At 31.4% G+C, this 20761-nt stretch overlaps 1 protein-coding gene and 1 long non-coding RNA gene across 3 annotated transcripts in view; one reads left to right on the top strand and one right to left on the bottom strand.

The window, feature by feature from the left end:
- LOC139824818 (uncharacterized) overlaps window positions 1–20761 on the bottom strand; it is a 50744-nt gene that overhangs the window by 9937 nt on the left and 20046 nt on the right. The window lies entirely within an intron of this gene.
- LOC139824816 (lipopolysaccharide-induced tumor necrosis factor-alpha factor homolog) lies at window positions 11281–13977 on the top strand. Of its 2 annotated transcripts, XM_071797365.1 has the most exons (5): window positions 11281–11306; window positions 11710–11755; window positions 12664–12775; window positions 13063–13213; window positions 13290–13977. In XM_071797365.1, the coding sequence occupies exons 1-5, from the start codon at window positions 11296–11298 to the stop codon at window positions 13390–13392; spliced, it is 423 nt and encodes a 140-aa protein (XP_071653466.1). In that variant the 5' UTR covers window positions 11281–11295; the 3' UTR covers window positions 13393–13977. The 2 variants fall into 2 exon arrangements, with proteins under 2 accessions (XP_071653466.1, XP_071653465.1); XM_071797364.1 differs by lacking the exons at window positions 11281–11306; window positions 11710–11755 and adding an exon at window positions 11826–12191.

The raw sequence follows: 20761 nt of genomic DNA, 5'->3' as shown, positions 1-20761 counted from the left end.
CGCCTATGATAAAAGCAACGTTTATTACAGGAGCAAACATGTAATACGAATGTAATAAGATGTAATAAGAAAGAATGTAATAAGATGTAATAAGAAAGGTGAAACAACATTACGTATGCACAGTAGTCCAATGTCTTGACCAATAAGAATTGAATCAAAATGCTCGTAGGCTCGAAGCGTCTCCGTTTCACAGTTGCCTTTGCAGATTAGGTTTTCGCCGGCTCGTAGCTCGAGGGAACGGTGCCGGCACGTGCCGGACTTCCCGACGATTCGCGTTTCGTTCCCGGAAGACGCGATTCCGACGACGGACGGTTTATCGATCGTCCTGGCGTGCAAATCCGCGCGACACACGTGCACACACATACACATCCGCTACGCGACTCCTCGACGATTTCGGGTACACGAGAAATTTTACATTGAGTCGGTCTCGGTTTCTGGCGTTTCTGAGGTTATGTCTGAGTATCGCTGTGGTAATTCGCGTAGACATCTCGCAGCGCACGAAAACACGCGTAGTGTTTCGCGTAGTGCGCCGCGAGATGTCGTTAAGAACATGTCAGAAATCGGGGACACTAGTCAGAAATAAGAGGACTCTAGTGGGAAAGACACAGAATGAGTGGGGAAAATAAGGAGAGTGTTGGCAATGAGTCGTGCAGGAATGAAATTTCTCACTATATTCCCGCACTGAGTGCGGGAATATAGTGAGAAATTTCTCATGCATGGAATTGGCTACTTCGCACACAGATGGCGCGCACGGAATGGGCCACTTTCGATGCACGTGTGATATAATAGTTATTTGTGTAACAAGTGAGGTAAGATGAAAATTCCCGGGTGCGGTTACCGCACTCGCCTTCGGCTCGTGCGTAAACTTCGCACCCGGGAATTTTCTTCTTTACACACGGCTTACACTCCCTATTTTATGTTGCAAGTGCCTGGAAAGTGGTCTATCACGCACGCGTAGCGTGCGTAATGGGGCACTTTCCATGCACGTGTTGCATAAAAGCTTTTTGCAGCTGGAAACAAGTTTGCGACTGGAAGAATAAGAGATCGAACGGGCCAAGGCGGAGAGGGACTATATAGAGGCGCAGCATCGACTCGAACAATAACGGAAATCGGTTTTTTGTCGTATGCGGGTGTAGTTCGATCAGAACGCAAATCGAATCATCCATTGTCGGAAAATTTCTTACATCGACGACTCCAGTGCCGATAGTAGCAGCAACAGCTGTATAACTAACAGCCGCAGCTGCAGTAGCATTATTAGCAGCAGCAATAATGCTAATGACGATGATGCATATCCGAGCACAAAACAAATATTACAATAATGATGATGACAATAATAAAAGTTCGGTCTGTTTTTTATATTCATATTCTTTATTCAGATTTTCCTCGAAGATATAGGAAATCGTAGATCGCGATGTTTCGACAACGTTGGCAGTAGTACCAGTGGCAACTGTGGCAAGAGCAAAAATATCAGCGAGTTATTAGACAGCAACAAAATCGACGATCAGGGTGCGAGTGGAAGAAACCGCGCGACTTATTCGTTCGAGATAGACTCCCTCCTTTCGTAGACTATTCGAGCGGAAATCGAACAATAAACTCGACCGTTCCTCAGGAACAAGCAAGACTGATGAACCGTAATGAATTATTTGTACAAATTCGACATAAATACACTTATTCGAAATAAAGCAAGGTCTTTGTAAACTGCATGAATAGTCCAGTCGCTAGGTCGATTGAGTAAAATTTTTTCGAGGTTGATGGTTTAAGTTAATGTTTTTTTATGTTTTTTGGGTCGTAGAACAAGAATCTGTAAATACTTTTTTCGTAAGTCGATCGATGCAATAAAAAGTTATTAACAATTTATTTGTTTAAATTGTCCTAGCGATCAAACTATACATCCTATAAAAAAATAAACTGGAAAAAATTTGTTTCTCTTTTCACGACGAACAAAATGGCGTTTCAATTTTTCCAAAATCTTGATTATTGACGGAAATATGTCAATTTTTAGGTAATTACTGCCTACACATCGCGGAGTAACCTAGGCGTGCGCGCTCGCGCTCAATTGTACCAGGTACCACACGAGTTTTGTTTTTGCAAGTTCAGACAAGTTCAGAGTTTCAATTGTTTTAACGATACAATTGAGCGCGAGCGCGCACGCCTAGGGTACGCCGCGACGCGTAGGCAGTAATTACCTAAAAATTGACATATTTCCGTCAATAATCAAGATTTTGGAAAAATTCAAACGCCATTTTGTTCGTCGTAAAAAAAGGAACAAATTTTCTCCAGTTCATTTTTTTATAGGATGTAGGGGCAATTTAAACAAATAAATTGTTAATAACTTTTTATTGCATCGACTTACGAAAAAACTATTTACAGATTCTTGTTCTACGACCTAAAAAACATAAAAAAACATTAACCTTTAGACCGCCGGCATTTGATGAGCTTTAATCCTCTTAGAAAGTCCTCAAATTGTTGTGCTTATATCTTATATATAACATATACAAAGTTCCGATCACACGTAGAGCCTATATTTAGGCTTTCCGGCGGTCTAAAGGTTAACTTAAGCCATCAACCTCGAAAAAAAAACTCAATCGACCTAGCGACTGGACTATGAATGAATTCTTTTCGTTGGAAAGTATTGAACTGCTGAGGGTTGCATTTTTTTTTTTAATAAGAGACGCAAGTAAATTTTTAATAATAATAATAATAATAATAATTTATTTCAATCAAGCAAAAGGTAAGGCATCAACAAACTGTTGCTATGAAGCCTATCCGTGTACAAACAAGGAAGTTATACATTGTTTATTCAATATTATAGACACATTAAACACGTCACCAAACAATAACGCACACTCAGTCACCCCCCTCCATCCCGACACACACACACACACACACACACACACACACACACACACACACACACACACACACACACACGACACACACACATACATGACACAACTCAAAACGCAGGTAGACACATAATACACACGTGTAACATCTCATTGAGGTACGCACGCAAGATCTATTGATAAGAAAGTCGGTGATGATATGAAACACGTTTTCGTCGCGTGAAAAGAAGATTAAGAAGGATTTTATGGAATGAGGCAGAGTTGATTGTAATATTTTATCTCAATTAAGAGTAAGAAAAAGCAGCACGGAATTTAGTGGTATGATGCGAGGGAAAAGATAGTAGATCGAGGTGGTGTCAGGGGCATTAGGAGAGTGGAACTCGGAATTGTAGTGTAAAAGGTGGCGAAGATAAGGAAGATAAGGAATATTAGAATGGAGGAGAGAGAATACAACACACACACACACACACACATACACACACACACACACACACAAGGCAACATAGGTAAAGCACAAAACGTGATAGTATTTTAAGCCATTCAGAGCTTTATAGCTGTACAAAGGAGATATGTGGGTTTTTATACATGGATTTATACATATGGATTTAAGGATCTCTCTCTCTCTCTTGGAATTTTTAAGAAAATAACTCTATAAGCACACAATATTCCTAGAATATTGTATTAATATTATTCAAAATTAATAGTTATTTGTGTAACAAGTGAGGTAAGATGAAAATCGCCTTCGGCTCGTGCGGTAACCGCACCCGGGAATTTTCATCTTTACACACGGCTTACACTCCCTATTTTATGTTGCAAGTGCCTGGAAAGTGGTCTATCACGCACGCGTAGCGTGCGTAATGGGGCACTTTCCATGCACGTGTTGCATAAAATAATATTATTATAATATTCCGAGAATATGTGGAGGATGTAATTTCCGTACTCGTATTCGCGATTAAAGTCACTATAGAATACTCGAAGCGCTACCGCGTCTCTACTGTCATGTTTTTCTTCGCGCTGTTACTATCGTTACTATCGTATGTATCAAAAAAGTTTTGTCTCTCTCAAGTTACAAAGAACGCATAATAAAAATGTATCCAATTCCTGTGTTCTTTTAATACGCCCTGCTAACAGAATATTATATAATATTTTCTAATATTATAGAATTATTCTGTTGATGTTATATGTCCACTTCACATAATATCCTTTGGTGTACTATTTTAATATCAGTGTAATACACCTATTATAAAAAAGTTCTTAGAATATTTTTCTGGTCAGCAAATTAACGTTCATATAATATTTCAATATTTCTTGGATACCTATTATTATAATATTCAAATATTTATACAAAATTATAAACAAAGATTTTTTTAAATAAAAATAATAAAATTTATAATTTTTTTCATATTCTCACAAATCCCTCACACTGATTAATAGACAATATTTATAACCATTCGTATATAACATTAATTTTAGAACAATTATTTATTAAATATTTATAAATTTTTTAATTATTAAATAAAAAATAGTTTATTTATTTGATAGTTTATTCCCAAAAATTTAAAATATTTTTATAACATTAAATAATAGATTTACTTCATATAATATTCATAATATTATCAGGAGCGGACAAATAACTAGATGGTAATAGATATTAATATTACGAGAATATTGTATTTAATCTAAGATTACGCCTAGAATATTACTTAATATTTTAAATAATATTACGCGCTTATAGGGAAACTATAAATAATACGTGTTCTCGATACTTCTTGTTTCAAGAGATATAATCGTGATTTCATCTTTTTCAAGATTAATGAACATGCTAAAAATAATTCAGAAAATATCAGAGATCTTGTGTAAAATATTAGAAATGACGTATAATTTCTAAAGTTTTATTTCATTTTGTTCTTATCTCGATAATGTTTTACGTCAGGAATTCTTTAGTAAAAATTATATCGTACTCCAGAATTCAGAAATTCTAGCAATAAGTAGATACGTGATGTAAAAATTGAATATTGAATTAAAGAGAAATATATAAATATATATATATAACTCCTAATTTAACTCTTTTATATATATATATATATATATATATATATATATATATATATAAAGTTAAATTATTAGAAACAATCGAATTTGAAGTTATAAGTATTTATTAGAAGAATGTATAGATGGGTTTTAAAGGCTTTGAATTTAAAAATGTAAAATTTTCATGTTTTGGAATGTAATTTTAATTTGGTTTAAAAATTGAACTATAATAATAGAGAAATGTTATTGTTTGCATTTCGAAAGTTTCTTGTATTGTTATCACAATTGTTGTTGCATTTGCCTAAGAATACAGTAGCTTATAAGCATCATTAATTAATCGCTATACAATTGGAAGTTTTAAATTTGCGACAATTTTTTGTCGCTTGCCAATATTATCACAGCATAGGTAAGAACAGTAGGTACACTTTGTGTCGGTGCCTTATTTGATCTTTGTAGCAACCATCCATGTTGTTGATTGTGCAAAAGTCCTGTATTTGACATATAATAAATAATATTATTATCTTATTATCTTGTTATCTTGTTATCCATAGACGTGTATGATCTTATACCTTATTATCTCATACTCAGTTACCATGCAGTTACCATGACAATCGCCATGTTATTAGTTGTGTAAATCGCCATATTCATTTCCAATTTTTTGACGAAGTGCATGTATTATGTACCTACTGTTCTTACTTATACCTACTGATAGTGATATTATATTGTTTGCGATAATAGAGCCAGTCCTTTAAACTTTAAATACACAGTTTGTATTTGAAAATGGTCGGACCAAATTATTGATATGTCATCCTGTTACGATAATGTCGTGAAGTGTAAGAAATTCCAATGTGTAAATATTACACAAATAAAAATGTGTACATGATAAAGAGCGTTTTTTAAATATTTTCTAAATGTTCTTTAAATTAAAGAATTTCCTAAGAATTAACAAATTTCAATAATAATTAAAAAATCAACAAGAGCATTGTGGGATTGTTATTGATCCGAAACAAATGCAATTAAAAATAAATTTAAACTAAATATTAAGATATACTATATCTATGATGGAGAGATTAATTGACCATAAATTCTCTTAGAAAAAATAAAATAAAAATTATTTACAATCTACGAAATAATGACAAATCTTTCAAACATAAATTTATGAAATATTTGTGAAATTTTAATCCAGGTAGTGGAATAACGATCTGTATATGAATAAGAATATGCAATTATAATGATGTTCTGAATTAAAAACTGAAAATTAACGACTGTAGATATCTGTTAAAGTTACAATTTTCTAAATTGGTATTTAAGAGTAATTTATTTTTATTTTATTATCGACATTATGTATTATTGTTATCTGCCATTTATTATTTATCTTTATCAGTTCTCTTAGAATGATAATAAAAATCACTTTATTTTTAGTAAAAAAGGATGTAACATCTTATCATAAATATCTGTTATCGTAATTGTGTTATCTACCTGGAAATGTAAAGCTTACAGGCGAAGAATTACTCATCGCTATGTCCGTAAGTAAAAATATGATATGATACCGCATTTTTATAATCCGCAAAATCCACGAATTAACACTTTCCATACAGCACACTTGTCCAAAAGCGATGTCTTACTGAAAGATGGCCAAAAGACGTCTTATGTTCCGATTTTGGACATGGTGCTGTCTGGGTCAATAATTAACACTTTGATCAAATTATGATTAATTTAATCAATGATTAATTTATTAAATAATACGTTTATTATTTTGTTAAAATAGAATTAACATACAGCCTTGGCCAAAATTATTAGGCATATCCTATTAAAAGTTTTTTGAAAATAACTTTTATTTATGAGAGAAATAAAAAATAAACATATAAACGCGTTTATAATAATGAACACTCTAGTAAACAACGTTTAAACAATAGAACTTTTTTCTGGTATTAGATTCAGTATAACATAATGATTATAAGGATGCCTAATAAGACTGTAGATATTAATTTATTGTTTGACACATGGAGAAAAAAATCTAGTTTAACAACGATGAATCATATAGAGTTAGAAATCTTGTTGTTGATGTAGATAATTCTGTCCATTGAATCGATTAAGTTAACAAAAGTTTGATTGAAGTCAATCGTCTAACGTTTAGACAAAGTTGCGATTCGAATAGAAATTATTTAAGGATGTTCTAAAGAGTTAGTTAAAATGTAACGAAGTTGACGAAAATTTAATATCATATTGTGTATTCTCTTTCAAAGTTCGGGGCTAAATTTCAAATCGATTCACAATTTAGATAAAAAGTTATCAATTCTTGAATATCCGTTTTACAAAGGGTTTTACAGAGAAAAGTGTAAACATTAAAAAATGTAACCAATATAATAATATTTTACACACAAGCAGATCATCAACAAACAAAAATATAGCAACGAAATTTGAAACGATTTACAATTTTTTTTTGAAAATTTTTTTTGAAAAAAATAGTAACAGTTATTTACAGTCACTAAATCTACGTATTTTACATTCTATTAGATGTTCCGTAACTATTTATATACATTTTTTATCTTTGGATCCTTGGAGAATTAATATCAGAGTTTTTAATATTTCCTGCATACTTTTGGTTGGGACGGTACCTATAGAACATCCTTAACTTTTCGGTAATCGATTTTACATTGCTTTTTAAGCAACATTTTTCAGACATCTTTATCTTTTAAGTTTTTTTCTTTATACGATATATAAAATATGTCAATTATAGTGTAGGAAAGAAGAATGGGTTGACCATATTTAAATTCGTAAATAGTTACTACCAAAAAAAAAGAGAGCATTTTTATTCCTTTAAAAATTGAGCTATTTTCAAACCGTTGAAACTCGGTAAAAAATCATTGTAGAGAAAAAAAATTAAAAAAGCATTATGAAGCTTGTAGTTTCAACTTTAACGCGCTACCAGTACCTAGTTTTTTAAAATTGTGTAACTAAAAAAAAAAAATTGTAGAAAAATTAAGAAAAAAGCGTTTTGTAGGCAAAATGTTGTAGTTTACAGAACTTGAGTCGAATTTTCCGAGAGAATTTTTTCTATCGAGCTGCAGAGTGTAAAAAATACGTAATTTTAAGGAATAAAACGATGTGTTCTTTTTTTAAAGCACAGAACAAGGAACAAGGAAAATAAAAAAATATTAAAAGACCACCAATAGCGCGCTACAGTTGGAACTTCAAGCTTCATAAAGCTTTTTTAATTTTTTATCTACGATAATTTTTCGCCGAGTTTCGGCAGTTTGAAAATAGCCCAATTTTTAGGATATGAAAAATGTTTCCTACTTTTTTTTTAGTAGTGTATATCTAAATATATATTAAGCATTGTTTCTCAGTTTTTTATTTGAAAAAGTCAAAGAGCAGTTCGAAGTAATATAGGTATCTTAATCTTTCCTCGATGCATGGTTTGATCCCGTTTCCGGATCAGTGATATCGTGGCGACTCCGTGACGTCTGTTTATTTGCCAATACAATCTCCCATCCACGCGAAACCCGCATCCTGCCTCGAATTGAACAGAGAAACCGCTATATAGGATCAGCGTATATAGTTCACATGTACCGCATTCGACGTTGATAACTCCACCAGTGCGATTTTGGTGCGCGCCGCGAGTATTCGAGCGTTCTCCAACAAACGTTCTCAAATGAGAGTTCTCTGACGCAACAGGTACGCTTACCTATTAATAGATCAGTGCCAGACGAATTCGCAAGCGATCAGCTACCTAGTTACGCTTCTTGCAACAGAAAGAAAAGTTTTTAGCAGAATTTATCGCTAAGGAATTACTCGTGTTTGAAAGACAGACGTACCAAGACGTTGATTTTGGAGTAAAGTTATTGTAAGTCTCGAAATTAACACTTTTTTTTATTTTTACGGGTTACCCACAGCATGTGCACTGTACATTTTCACTTACGCACACGTATACTAGATAACAGGACCTAAACATATGTCACATACAGTGTTACACATGTACGATTCTCTCTTGAAAATCGATGCGTCACACATATATGACGCACGATAGAGCGGACGTGTTAAGATTCGCCACTGCGATTAAAAGTAAAACCACCATAGTATAGAATCATTAATATTAAAAGAATATTTCACGTGTGATGCAAATTATTTACTTTTTAATTGCTTCAATTAAGAATAAATAATTGTTTTTAACAAAAATTTATTTTATTTCTACATTTGTCAAATTATGTCTGAAAAAACACTACAAAGCCAGCAATTATGATTTAAAATTATGTAGTTCCGAAATACAGAAATTTTCATTTTCTTACAGGCAATTTTAATCAAAGCGGAAATTGAATAAAATAAAATAAAATAAAGTTCCAATACTATCTGTTAGATAATTTTAACTAATATAAGTTTTAATTTTGCATACGTAAAAAGTTATTTATAATTTTATCAAATAATATTAATTACGTGGCTTTTATTGTCAAATTTGTTAATGTTATTTGATTTTATTCAAGAAAACTCTTACATATTTATTTATTGTTATTAATTTTGCTAGTATAAATATATTGTAATTAATATTTTAATAAAAAGTAATCAATATAAATTCAGATGAGAGAGAAGGGAAAGGGAGGAAAATAGGGTAAGAATAATTTATTTCGTACAACTCTCACGATCTAATTAATATTACTTAGACTTCATGAAATGCGATACCAAGGAAAGAGACAAAAAATAAAAAAAAAAGAGAAAATATAAATATATGCAAAAATATAAAACAGAAATAAGTTATTGTGCCTTCTATCAGGCAACATATATGCCACAGTGAAAGAATGTCTCTTCTTTTAACCCCAATAATGTCGTCGACGCATTTTCTATAGCTTTCTGCTTCATTTCCAAAATATATATTGGATGGGGGGAGAGTACACTGGATCACTGGATTGTGTAGAAAGGACTTTCTATTCGAGATATACAGCGTTTATTTAATTAGTAATATGGGGCCTCGCGTTATCTTGAAGCAAAATAACTTTGCGTCGTTTTGAGGACATGCCGAACATTTCTCTCGAAGTGTCTGATTAAAACGGTTTAATTGATATACGTAGCGTTCCGCTGTGACAGTTTGACCCAGCCTATCGGATGGATTTCTTCCAAGAAGTTCACCACTCATAATCGTCGCAGTGTACTCCATGTTTATCCTATCAGATACAGAAAAGTAACTTCTCTGTATCTAGTTGCCGTGTACGTCGCGTTTTGATGTCGAGGTTATCGGTTGCTCAGGATTCGCCCATGCACGATTTTTTACATTTAGAATTATCGTAGTAAACCCATTTTCTGTCGCCTATCACGATTTGCCACAAAAAACTCTTCTTTCGTTATCTTGTTAACAATTTGAAACTGACGTCGTAAATGATTCTAGCGTTTTTATCCTCACATTCTCAGTATGTATTATTCATATGTTATGAACAAAGTCATTATTTTCCTTTTAATCATATGTTCCTTTATTAAAGTCATTATTTACATTTTAACGTATTATTCATACAACAAGCTCTTCTAAGCAGATTTCTTTTAATTTTTTAATTTTTCCACGTTTCTATTTTTATCCCATTCACGTAGTATTTTAACAGAAATTTAATATAAGAAATACTGCATGTATTATCTTTTCATAAAAACACTTATTCTATTGTGATACTGTGAATGCTCAATTTCATAAAAATGAATTCAGTACGATGATGTAGTTGAATTATTCTCGACGCAATTTTACTTGCTATGACATTGAAACTGATGTGACGTATGAGTCATATTTATGGCATGTGGCGTCAAATCTTCCGTATACATTCAGATTTTTCTTTAGAGAATTCGATAGCTTATCACATTATACGATATATTACTCGTAACTCGATCCGCAATTGAGTTGCGTTCCGCGCGTGTAACGATCTAATAAACAAGTTCTAGCATAGGTTTCAATATAATGACATATTTAGACGTATTTAAATTATAGTGGGTTCCCGAAAAAGAATTAGGGAATAATAAAGCAAATATTTCTTTACCAGCAGCGATCAATACATTTTTCATTTTTTTTTATTTTTCCACTGATATCGAATTAAAAACTTTCCAAGAAATTATAAGATTACGAAGTTTATGGTTAGTTATTCGGAGAAGTATTACGTCATATTTTCTGCGAATGGTGATAAAGCTCTCTCTCTTTCTCTCTGTGCTCTCACACATGTATGACGATATGGTAAAGATTATGTGTGTGTGAGTAAAAACATACGTAACATAGATAACTCTTTATCAGCGGATATACTCCGAAGCTTTTGGGAATTTTCGGGGAACAAGATATCAAACGTTTCTGTTTGTTAAGTACCTAAATTTGTTAAAAATAGATATTTTGCAGAGTGCCGTCTACAAATTTCATCAGCAGAACATTAGCAGAAATATAACGGAAGCTGCATAGAATATGATGACAGAGTGACTGCAAGAATCGAGCAAAATCTGTCATTTCGCAATTATTTAAATAATACATTTAATTTAAATGATTATGGAATGACAGATATCGCTCGGTTTCTACTGGCAATCGCCAATTATGTCGACAGTCTCCGCAACACGAGCTTAATTAATCAGAATTTATTTATGCAGTTGACACTATAATCTACATATACCCCAGTGTTCTATTTATTATTCGATTTATTCTCTTATTGTTATTTCCTTTTAACTTCATTCCTCGACAACATTACAATCTTATATATTGCGATAAAATGTTTTAGTAATATGATGAAAATTTAAGATTGTAAAATTAATACATATATAATGGCAATTGTGTTTGTGTGAAACTTGCGACAACTTACGTTAATATAAGCGTAAATAATGCTAGATTTTACGTACGAAGAACGGACGGAGAGTGCAAACAAATGATTAAGGTATTCCTTTCATGACATCAAAGTCTTAAGAATTAAGTGATTTTTTGGTACGAGAAAGTTAAAATGCATATCTTTACGCCAGAAAAAAATTAAACCACATTACCGAACATATAAAGAAGAATTATGATTTTAAAAATTCGATATTTTATATGTGACGTTATCGAAAAAGTCTATTTTCTACATTTCAATGTAATAATTTGTTTATCTTAAGATTTAAGATATTAAATATTAACTGCGCTGCATATTTGCTAAACTCTATACTTTCGATAGTGCCGATAAAAATACAGAATCACCGAATATTTGAACAAAATATTTATGTTAAAAGTTGACTTGAAATGTGGTTTATAGATGAATATTTTTGATGGCGACTTTCAAGGAATTATTTGGCAACGCTGGCGCTGCAAGCTGTGCGCTCATGTCACACTTCATTCATAACGTACGGTTTATTATCAACTTTTATTTTCACAAATTGTCCCTTATTTTTGCCCACATTACTCCTCACTTTATGTTTCTTATCACTCGCATTATTATTATAAAATCTCTCTTTGATAAAAAGAAAATGTCACAATATTCTTTGATTAATGAAATTGACACTTACATTGACACTTTTGTTATCAACTTCACATTTTACAATGGGCGCCGTGAAAAGCGCAGCGTTGCTATATTGTTCTGACAGTAAAATTTACCGAAAAATGAAAAATTTCTAAATACACATAATATTTTCACTTTTTTCTTATAATTAAACATAATAATCAATTATAACTTAATTTTATATAAGTTTAATGCAATATACAAGAGTTTGCTGAGGCCCTGCTTAAGCGCCTACAAAATACGCTTCTCCGTGAAAGGAATACCTTAAACGTACGTTACATTAAATTATAATTTATCTTGTATTTCTTTGCAATTAGATAATAACGAAAGAGTACACAATTGCAATGGAAAAAATGGAGCAACCACCAAGTTACACGTCACCATACCCTAGCCTGCAGCCACAACCGCAGCCAACGCCGCTACCACAACGTAAGTGTAAAAATTTTGAAAAGAGAATTTTAAGTAATAATTATATTATAGAAATGCATACGAACAATAATTCGTACATACAATATATTTGTGCACACCTAATTATTCAAGATTAATACTACTTTAATGTGTAGCCACAAATACGTAAAATTATAAAAAAAAATCTTATAATTAATAAAAATTATATTTAAAAAACGGGTTTGTACAATATTTGTGCATATGCATATCTAATCATCTAACAATAAAATAAATACTTTTGAAGTTTAACGCGTCTAATTTGGCCACAGATACGGTACATACAATCGTAACAGGGACGGCCTTCAGCAATGAAAGTCAACGTATGACCTGTCCACATTGCCATGCTGACATAAGTACGCGCGTAATATCGGAAGCGAACACGAAGACACATCTAATTGCGTTAGTCCTCTGTTTATTCGGGTAAGATTTTAAAATATAGTATAAGAGAATCTTATCGAAAAAATAAGGTCCGATTAAATCTGACGTTCTTTCGCAGATGCTGTTGTTGTGCACCGTGTCCTTATTGCATGGATTCTTGTCTAGTCCACAAGCATTACTGTCCAGCGTGCAATACTTTCCTTGGAGAATCCAAAAATTAATCAATTCCACTTGCGATAGAAATATATAAGAAGATGTACTGCAGAATTATATTACCATCAGTTAGAATATACGATTCATGAAGAAGGCATTGTTTTCATCACATATTTCAAATAAACTGTTGTCGAACTATCCACGTGTAAATTAGTTTAAAAAATTTTGTTGTTGCTTACAATTTTACACAGTGTGCGAATATAACTGACACACACACACACACGCACGCACATAAAAAGGAAGGGGGAGAGCTCCTACTCTTTTGTTTTTATAAATACTGCTAGAGAAAAGAGATTACATTGTATAAGCTGCATATGTGTTATAAGTGTTTTTTATACTGTTCGCGGTATTTTTTATCGATCTGTAATCTTGCATTGTAAAAGGAAATATTATAGAAAGAATTAGTAATTCTTTTAGACATACGTGTCTGACAAACATTTTAAAAACGTCTGTACGTCTTTATAGACATGTGTGCTATCTAAAATACAACACTATTAATTATACTTATGTGTATAATATATTAGTAATATATACGTATATAATAATATGAATTATATCATAACACCAATAAAATTAATTAGAAAACTTCAAAATTTGAGTTTCTTGTCAAAGCGAATAATTACAGTTCATTACTATCAAAAATTCGATATTTCTTAGACAATTAGCACTTATAACTACTGCGACGCTAATCTAAAATTTCCATTTTCTTCAAAAGAACCACGTAAAATTCTTTTTTTTAAAGGCGAGCGAGATAGGTTGGAGGAAAGCTCGAAGGCATTTGGAAAGATGACTGGAAAGTTACGAGACGGAATTTCGTAGCAAGGAAAAGCTTTTTGCAGCTGGAAACAAGTTTGCGACTGGAAGAAGAGATCGAATGGGCCAAGGCGGAGAGGGACAACTATATGGAGGCGCAGGATCGACTCGAACAACAACGGAAATCGGTTTTTCGTCGTTTGCGGGTGTAGTTCGATCAGAACGCAAATCGAATTATCCATGATTGTCGGGAAAGGCCGTAGCCGGATAAGAAGGGTCAATGTGCCCCCACACGGATCATGCTCATTTTTTTTGCTTTGATTGCTATCATGTCACTTACAATTTAGTCAAATATTAGCTTTTAATATTGAACCGTTTTGCTGTAAAAAATAAAAATAAAAATTTTGAAAATAATTTATATCTTTTGATCGGCTTAACCGATTTTGATGAAATTTTAATATGTTGCAGCATTGAGACACATTTGTGGACCATTCGGAAAAGGTTTCTAATGACAGAAACATTGATAAAAAAAATAAATAAATGTTTTTGATTTTTTTTAGTCCCGATCACGGTCTTATACACAGGTCTGGAAACTCAGACCGATTTTGGTGGTGGGGGATGGTCGTTTTAGCAAGGAACAATTTATTTCACGGCGTTGTCACCATGCATCGCTGTCATCGCGAAGTGTAGATGGTAACCCATGGTAACGTGACAACAATCTTTTAATTGCGCTTAATTCAAGTGCATTTTTGAAAATGACATTTTATGACATTTTTTGATGACATTTCTTTGAGCTAAGTTGAAAGACTTTTTTCAGTTCTTGAGGACATGGACAGCGACATGGATTGAAAATAACATCTTTCTTCTGTAAATCTTCTTTTATATGACATTTTCTTTCTTTAAATAACTGTCACAGTAAAAAGGTTGGTATTGACCTTAATTGTGTGTACAACTGCATTGATATTTCTTGGAATGAGAATGTAAATATTGTGAATATACTTGTAAATTAACTATGGATTTTCAAAACGGGTTATTATTTACTTCATTATTTACTTCCTAAAGACTTATAGCCTTCAACTTTTTAATTAATCTTATAAAACCGAGGCATATACATAAGGTAAGAATCAGAATTAATACAAGTCGACCGCGCTCATACCGCGTCATCTTTAAATAGTGTAAATTAAGAATAAATTATCAATTTATTAATTTGCGCATTCGTATAATAAAAGATTTCAAACGTTTTTTCTTAATACAAAGTTATTTATTATTCCTTTCCTCATTTGGAACTTCAATTATTGCCTATCTGACACTCACGATTTTGAATTTACTAATTACTATTTCCGTCCTTGTCCCACCACATAGTACACTGACCGATGGCAGCGACTCTTGCGGTCAAAAAGCGAGTTATTTTCTTCGTCGCTAAGACGACCATCCCCCACCACTAGAGTTTCCAGACCTGTGTATAAGACCGTGGTCCCGATATCTTTCTTGTACAATTACGAAAAAATTTTTCTAGAAACTTGGAGTAGTTTCCTATCAGACATAATTTTTTGGAAGCAATAAAATGGGTAGGCGGTACTTTTAAAAAACAAAGTATTCTTTTTTATTTTTTTTTAAATATGATATGCTTTTGGTACGATCGCCATATATTTTATGTAGAATTTTGGAATAGTATTCTACAAGTAATTTTTTCGAACCAATAAAATAGGTAGGCGGAAGTTTAAAAAAATAAAATATTGTTTTTATTTTTTTAAATTATGATATGCTCTTCGTACCATTGCCATATTTTCTTGTAAATTTTTGAGACGGTATTCTACAACAAGTAATTTTTTCGAACCAATAAAATGGGTAGAAGTACTTTAAAAAACAAAATATTTTTTTTCGAAATTATCATAGATTTTTGGTACCATCGCCAAATTTTTATTTAGAATCTTGGAATGGAATCCTACAACAAGTAATTTTCCGGAATCGATTAAATAAATAGGTGCAGGTATTAAAAAGATAATAAAATAAAGTAAATTAAAATAATTATGAAAGGATAAACTATAATCGTATTAAATCAAATGTTTATTAATAAAGTACACATACAAATACACGTACACATACACTCAAAATAATTAAGTATACATACACATTTGTTCACATACTTTTTTATAATTAAATATATTTAAATATATTTAAAACAAACGGCATCACGCCTATTATCAATGAAGATAATGATGAAGATTAGTCCATCCATATGAATATAACTATAAATAGTGTAAATAATATAGTATGAGAGTGATTATGTGAACGAATGTGTATGTGTACTTCATTATTTTGAGTGTATGTGTATGTGTACTTCCTTAATAAACATTTGATTTAACCCTCGGAGAACACCCAGGGTCAATTTGACCCCTTTTTTTTGCCAGAAAGATTTTTAGCCAGAAATATAAAACGGCCGGCCGTGCCTTAAGGTGATCCTAAAGCCGTGATCCTAACCGGTTTTTTTTCAGTTTTTTTTTTAGCACTAATCTTTTAATTGGCTTTATAGAAATACAAAATTCTTGTCTAGAATTAAAGTACGCATCAAAATCTAGGTCATGGTGGTCGAATTTATATCAAAAACAAAAAAAAATAATATTTTTTGTTATACGTGACGACCACCACATATAAATTCGACCACCATGACCTAGATTTTGATGCGTACTTTAATTCTAGACAAGAATTTTGCATTTCTATAAAGCCAATTAAAAGATTAGTGCTAAGAAAAAAACTGAAAAAAACCGGTTAGGATCACGGCTTTAGGGTCCTTATACTAGAGAAAATCGATTTTCTTAGGATTTTCTTGAAACTGTAAATATACGTTAATTTAGGTGTGCTTTATGCGTGGTATAAATAAATTTCAGTACCTCTTTCGGTATAAAAAATAAAGATACTGAGCCTCAAAGTTTCAAAAAAAAATTTTTTTAAAGTTTATTTTTTTTTTAGTTTTGGCATTTTTTCCTTACAGAACTCGACGAGAGGAGCAACTTTGGTCCTTTTGGCCAACCTCGTATCTCTTACCGTTTGGCCTGGAAAACTTTTTCATTAGTAAAAGTTAAAACTTTGAGGCTCAGTATCTTGATTTTTTATACCGGAAGAGGTACTGAAATTTATACCACGCATAAAGCACACCTAAATTAACGTATATTCACAATTTCAAAAAAATCCTAAGAAAATCGATTTTCTCTAGTATAAGGACGAGAGAACGTCCTTAAGTTCTTGACTGTGATTGGCTGATTTGCTTACTGCTTGAGTTTTACTGCTTCAGTTTTTCTATGTGCCACGGCCTTTACTATCGTATCTATCAAAAAAGTTTTGTCTCTCTCAAGTTACAAAGAACGCATAATAAAAATGTATCCAGTTCCTGTGTTCTTTTAATACGTCCTGCTAACAGAATATTATATAATATTTTCTAATATTCTAGGATTATTCTGTTGTTGTTATATGTTCACTTCACATAATATTCTTTAGTATACTATTTTAATATCAGTGGAATACCTATTATATATAAAAAAATTCTTAGAATATTATTCTGGTCAGCAAATAAACGTTTATATAATATTTCTTGGATAGATATTATTATAATATTCAAATATCTAGGGCGGCAGTGTGGTCTAGTGGTAGAGTGCCAGACTCGTAATCTGAAGAACCAGGTTCGAGTCCACTAGAGCCATGTAAACATGGAATGTTTTTTCCGAAAGCTGCGCCCTCCGTGTAAGATAGGCTCTTGTGCGGAGCAAACTGAGCTCCGTCTTTTGGAAAGAGACGTTAAGCCTGGTTAAGCCGTTGGTCTAAAGGGGTTAAGTGAGAGGAGAAGAGTAGTATTGGATGAGAATTGAATAAAGGGTTGGGAACGTCCCTATACAAAACGCCTTGCAACCCTGAGGAGAGTCAATAAACGTATTTATCTATTTATAATATTCAAATATTTATACAAAATTATAAACAAAGATTTTATTTAATAAAAATAATAAAATTTACAATTTTTTTCATATTCTCACAAATCCCTCACACTGATTAATAGACAATATTTATAACCATTCGTAACATTAATTTTAGAACTATATTATTTATTAAATATTTATAAATTTTTTAATTATTAAATTAAAAATAGTTTATTTATTTGATAGTTTATTCCCAAAAATTTAAAATATTTTTATAACATTAAATAATATTATTTCATATAATATTCATAATATTATCAGAAGTAAACATATAACCATCTATTAATATTACGAGAATATTGTATTTAATGTTCTAAGATTACGCCTAGAATATTACTTAATATTAAATAATATTACGCGCTTATAGGGAAACTATAAATAATACGTGTTCTCGATACTTCTTGTTTCAAGAGATATAATCGTGATTTCATCTTTTCAAGATTGATGAACTATGCTGAGAATAATTCAGAAAATATCAGAGATCTTGTAAAATATTAGAAATGACGTATAATTTCTAAAGTTTTATTTCATTTTCTTCTTATCTCGATAATGTTTTACATCAGGAATTCTTTAGTAAAAATTATATTGTACTCCAGAACTCAAAAATTTTAGGAATAAGTGTAGATACGTGATGTAGAAATTGAATATTGTATTAAAAAGAAATATATAAATAAATAAATATATATATATGAGGCATTCTCTCCGTAATCAGTTAAATTATTAGAAACAATCGAATTTGAAGTTATAAGTATTTATTAGAAGAATGCATAGATGGGTTTTAAAAGCTTTGAATTTAAAAATGTAAGATTTTCATGATTTAGAATGTAATTTTAAAATATTCGGTTTAAGGGGCTACATCCACCTAGAGGCCCGAAAAATAGGTCAAAATTCAGATTTTTTTTTTTCAGAAACTATTAGTGGGAATGAAACGGACTTTGTTTGTATTTAAAGATACATGTTTTGAGAGCTTTAAAAAAAATTTTTATTAAAAAATTTCCAAACACAAAAAAGTTATGGCTGCCGGCAGATGATGAGTTTTTTTTCGACACGTTCGGCGGTGGACATCAGATCTGGAAAACCGATCGATGGATCGTTTTGAAATTTACACAAAATACGCTGAGAAACATTTAAAAGTCGTTGACGATCTTACTTTTTTTATATCAATCTTTATTTTTTAATAATTACGAAAAAATGACATTTTCTCACAAATTGTCCATACCTGAGTTTCATTTCGTTGCCATTTTGTTTAAAAAATCGATTTTAAAAATCGGCGATTGTCAACGACCTCTAAATGTTCCTCAGCGTATTTTGTGTAAATTTCAAAACGATCCATCGAGCGGTTTTCCAGATCTGATGTCCACCGCCGAACGTGTCGAAAAAAACTCATCATCTGCCGGCGGCCATAACTTTTTTGTGTTTGGAAATTTTTTAATAAAAATTTTTTTTAAAGCTCTCAAAACATGTATCTTTAAGTACAAACAAAGTTCGTTTCATTCCCACTAATAGTTTCTGAAAAAAAATCTGAATTTTGACCTATTTTTCGGGCCTCTAGGTGGATGTAGCCCCTTAAATCGAACTATAAAATAATAGAGAAACGTTATTGCTTGCATTCCGAAAGTTTCTTCTATTGTTACGTTTTATTGTTATCACAACGATTGTTGTTGTATTTGCCAAGAAATACAGTGGCTAATTATAAGCATGATCGATCAATCAATTTAATTGGAAGTTTTAAATTCGCAACAATTTTTTGTCTTTTGTCAATATTATATCGTTTGCGACGAAAGAGCCAGTCCTTTAAATACGTGTATGATGAAAATGGTCGGACCAAATTGCTGACATGTCACAATCCTGTTACGATAATGTTGTGAAATGTAGGAAATTCCAATATATAAATATTACGCAAATAAAATTATGTATACGATAAAGAGTGTTTTTTAAATGTTTTCTAAATGTGTTCTTCAAATTAAAGATTTTCCCAAGAACATTAAATTTTAATAATAATTACAAAATTAACAAGAGTATTGTGCTGGAATAATATTGATTCGAAAAAATGCAATTAAAAATTAATCTAAGCGAAATATTATAATATATTACATCGACATGTATTGGAGATGATATTATAATGCCTGTGCGTTCGTTTATTCACATTGGGAGCTATTGAGAAAATAAAATTTATAATACACTACGTTACGCATATTATACATATATGTATTGTATAGGTATATTTTATTTTCCCAGTAGCTCCCAATGGGAATGAACAATCGCAGCCACTATATCTATATTGAAGATTAATTGACTAGGTATAAATTCTCTTTAAAAAATTAAAGATTATTTACGAAATAATAACAAATCTATACTTTCAAACATGAATGTATGAAATATTTGTAAAATTTTAGTAATTATTATTCCAAATAGTGAAATAATAACCTCTATGAACACGAATATGCAATTATAATTATACACTAAATTATAAAAACTGGAAATTATTTACAGCTATAGATATCTTTCGAAGTTGCAATTTTCTGAATTGGCATTTAAGTGTAATTTTATTCTTATTTTATTATTGACATCAAGTATTATTGCTATCTGTTATTTATTATTTAGCTTTATCAGTTTCCGATTTAGAATGATAATGAAAATTACTTCGTTTTCGATA

The sequence above is a fragment of the Temnothorax longispinosus genome, unplaced genomic scaffold (genome assembly GCF_030848805.1).
Source record: "Temnothorax longispinosus isolate EJ_2023e unplaced genomic scaffold, Tlon_JGU_v1 HiC_scaffold_59, whole genome shotgun sequence".
NCBI lineage: Eukaryota > Metazoa > Arthropoda > Insecta > Hymenoptera > Formicidae > Temnothorax > Temnothorax longispinosus.
Note: the sequence above shows the minus strand (reverse complement) of the source record. Positions and strands in the feature narration are given on the sequence as shown.

What these genes read in the sequence shown, in the direction of transcription:
- LOC139824816 (XM_071797364.1), top strand. Translation starts at nt 12,117, where the DNA reads ATGGCGACTTTCAAGGAATTATTTGGCAACGCTGGCGCTGCAAGCTGT. An exon ending in GCCAACGCCGCTACCACAAC is followed by an intron (nt 12,776 to 13,062) that starts GTAAGTGTAAAA and finishes ATTTGGCCACAG; the next exon opens with ATACGGTACATACAATCGTA. An exon ending in TTAGTCCTCTGTTTATTCGG is followed by an intron (nt 13,214 to 13,289) that starts GTAAGATTTTAA and finishes GTTCTTTCGCAG; the next exon opens with ATGCTGTTGTTGTGCACCGT.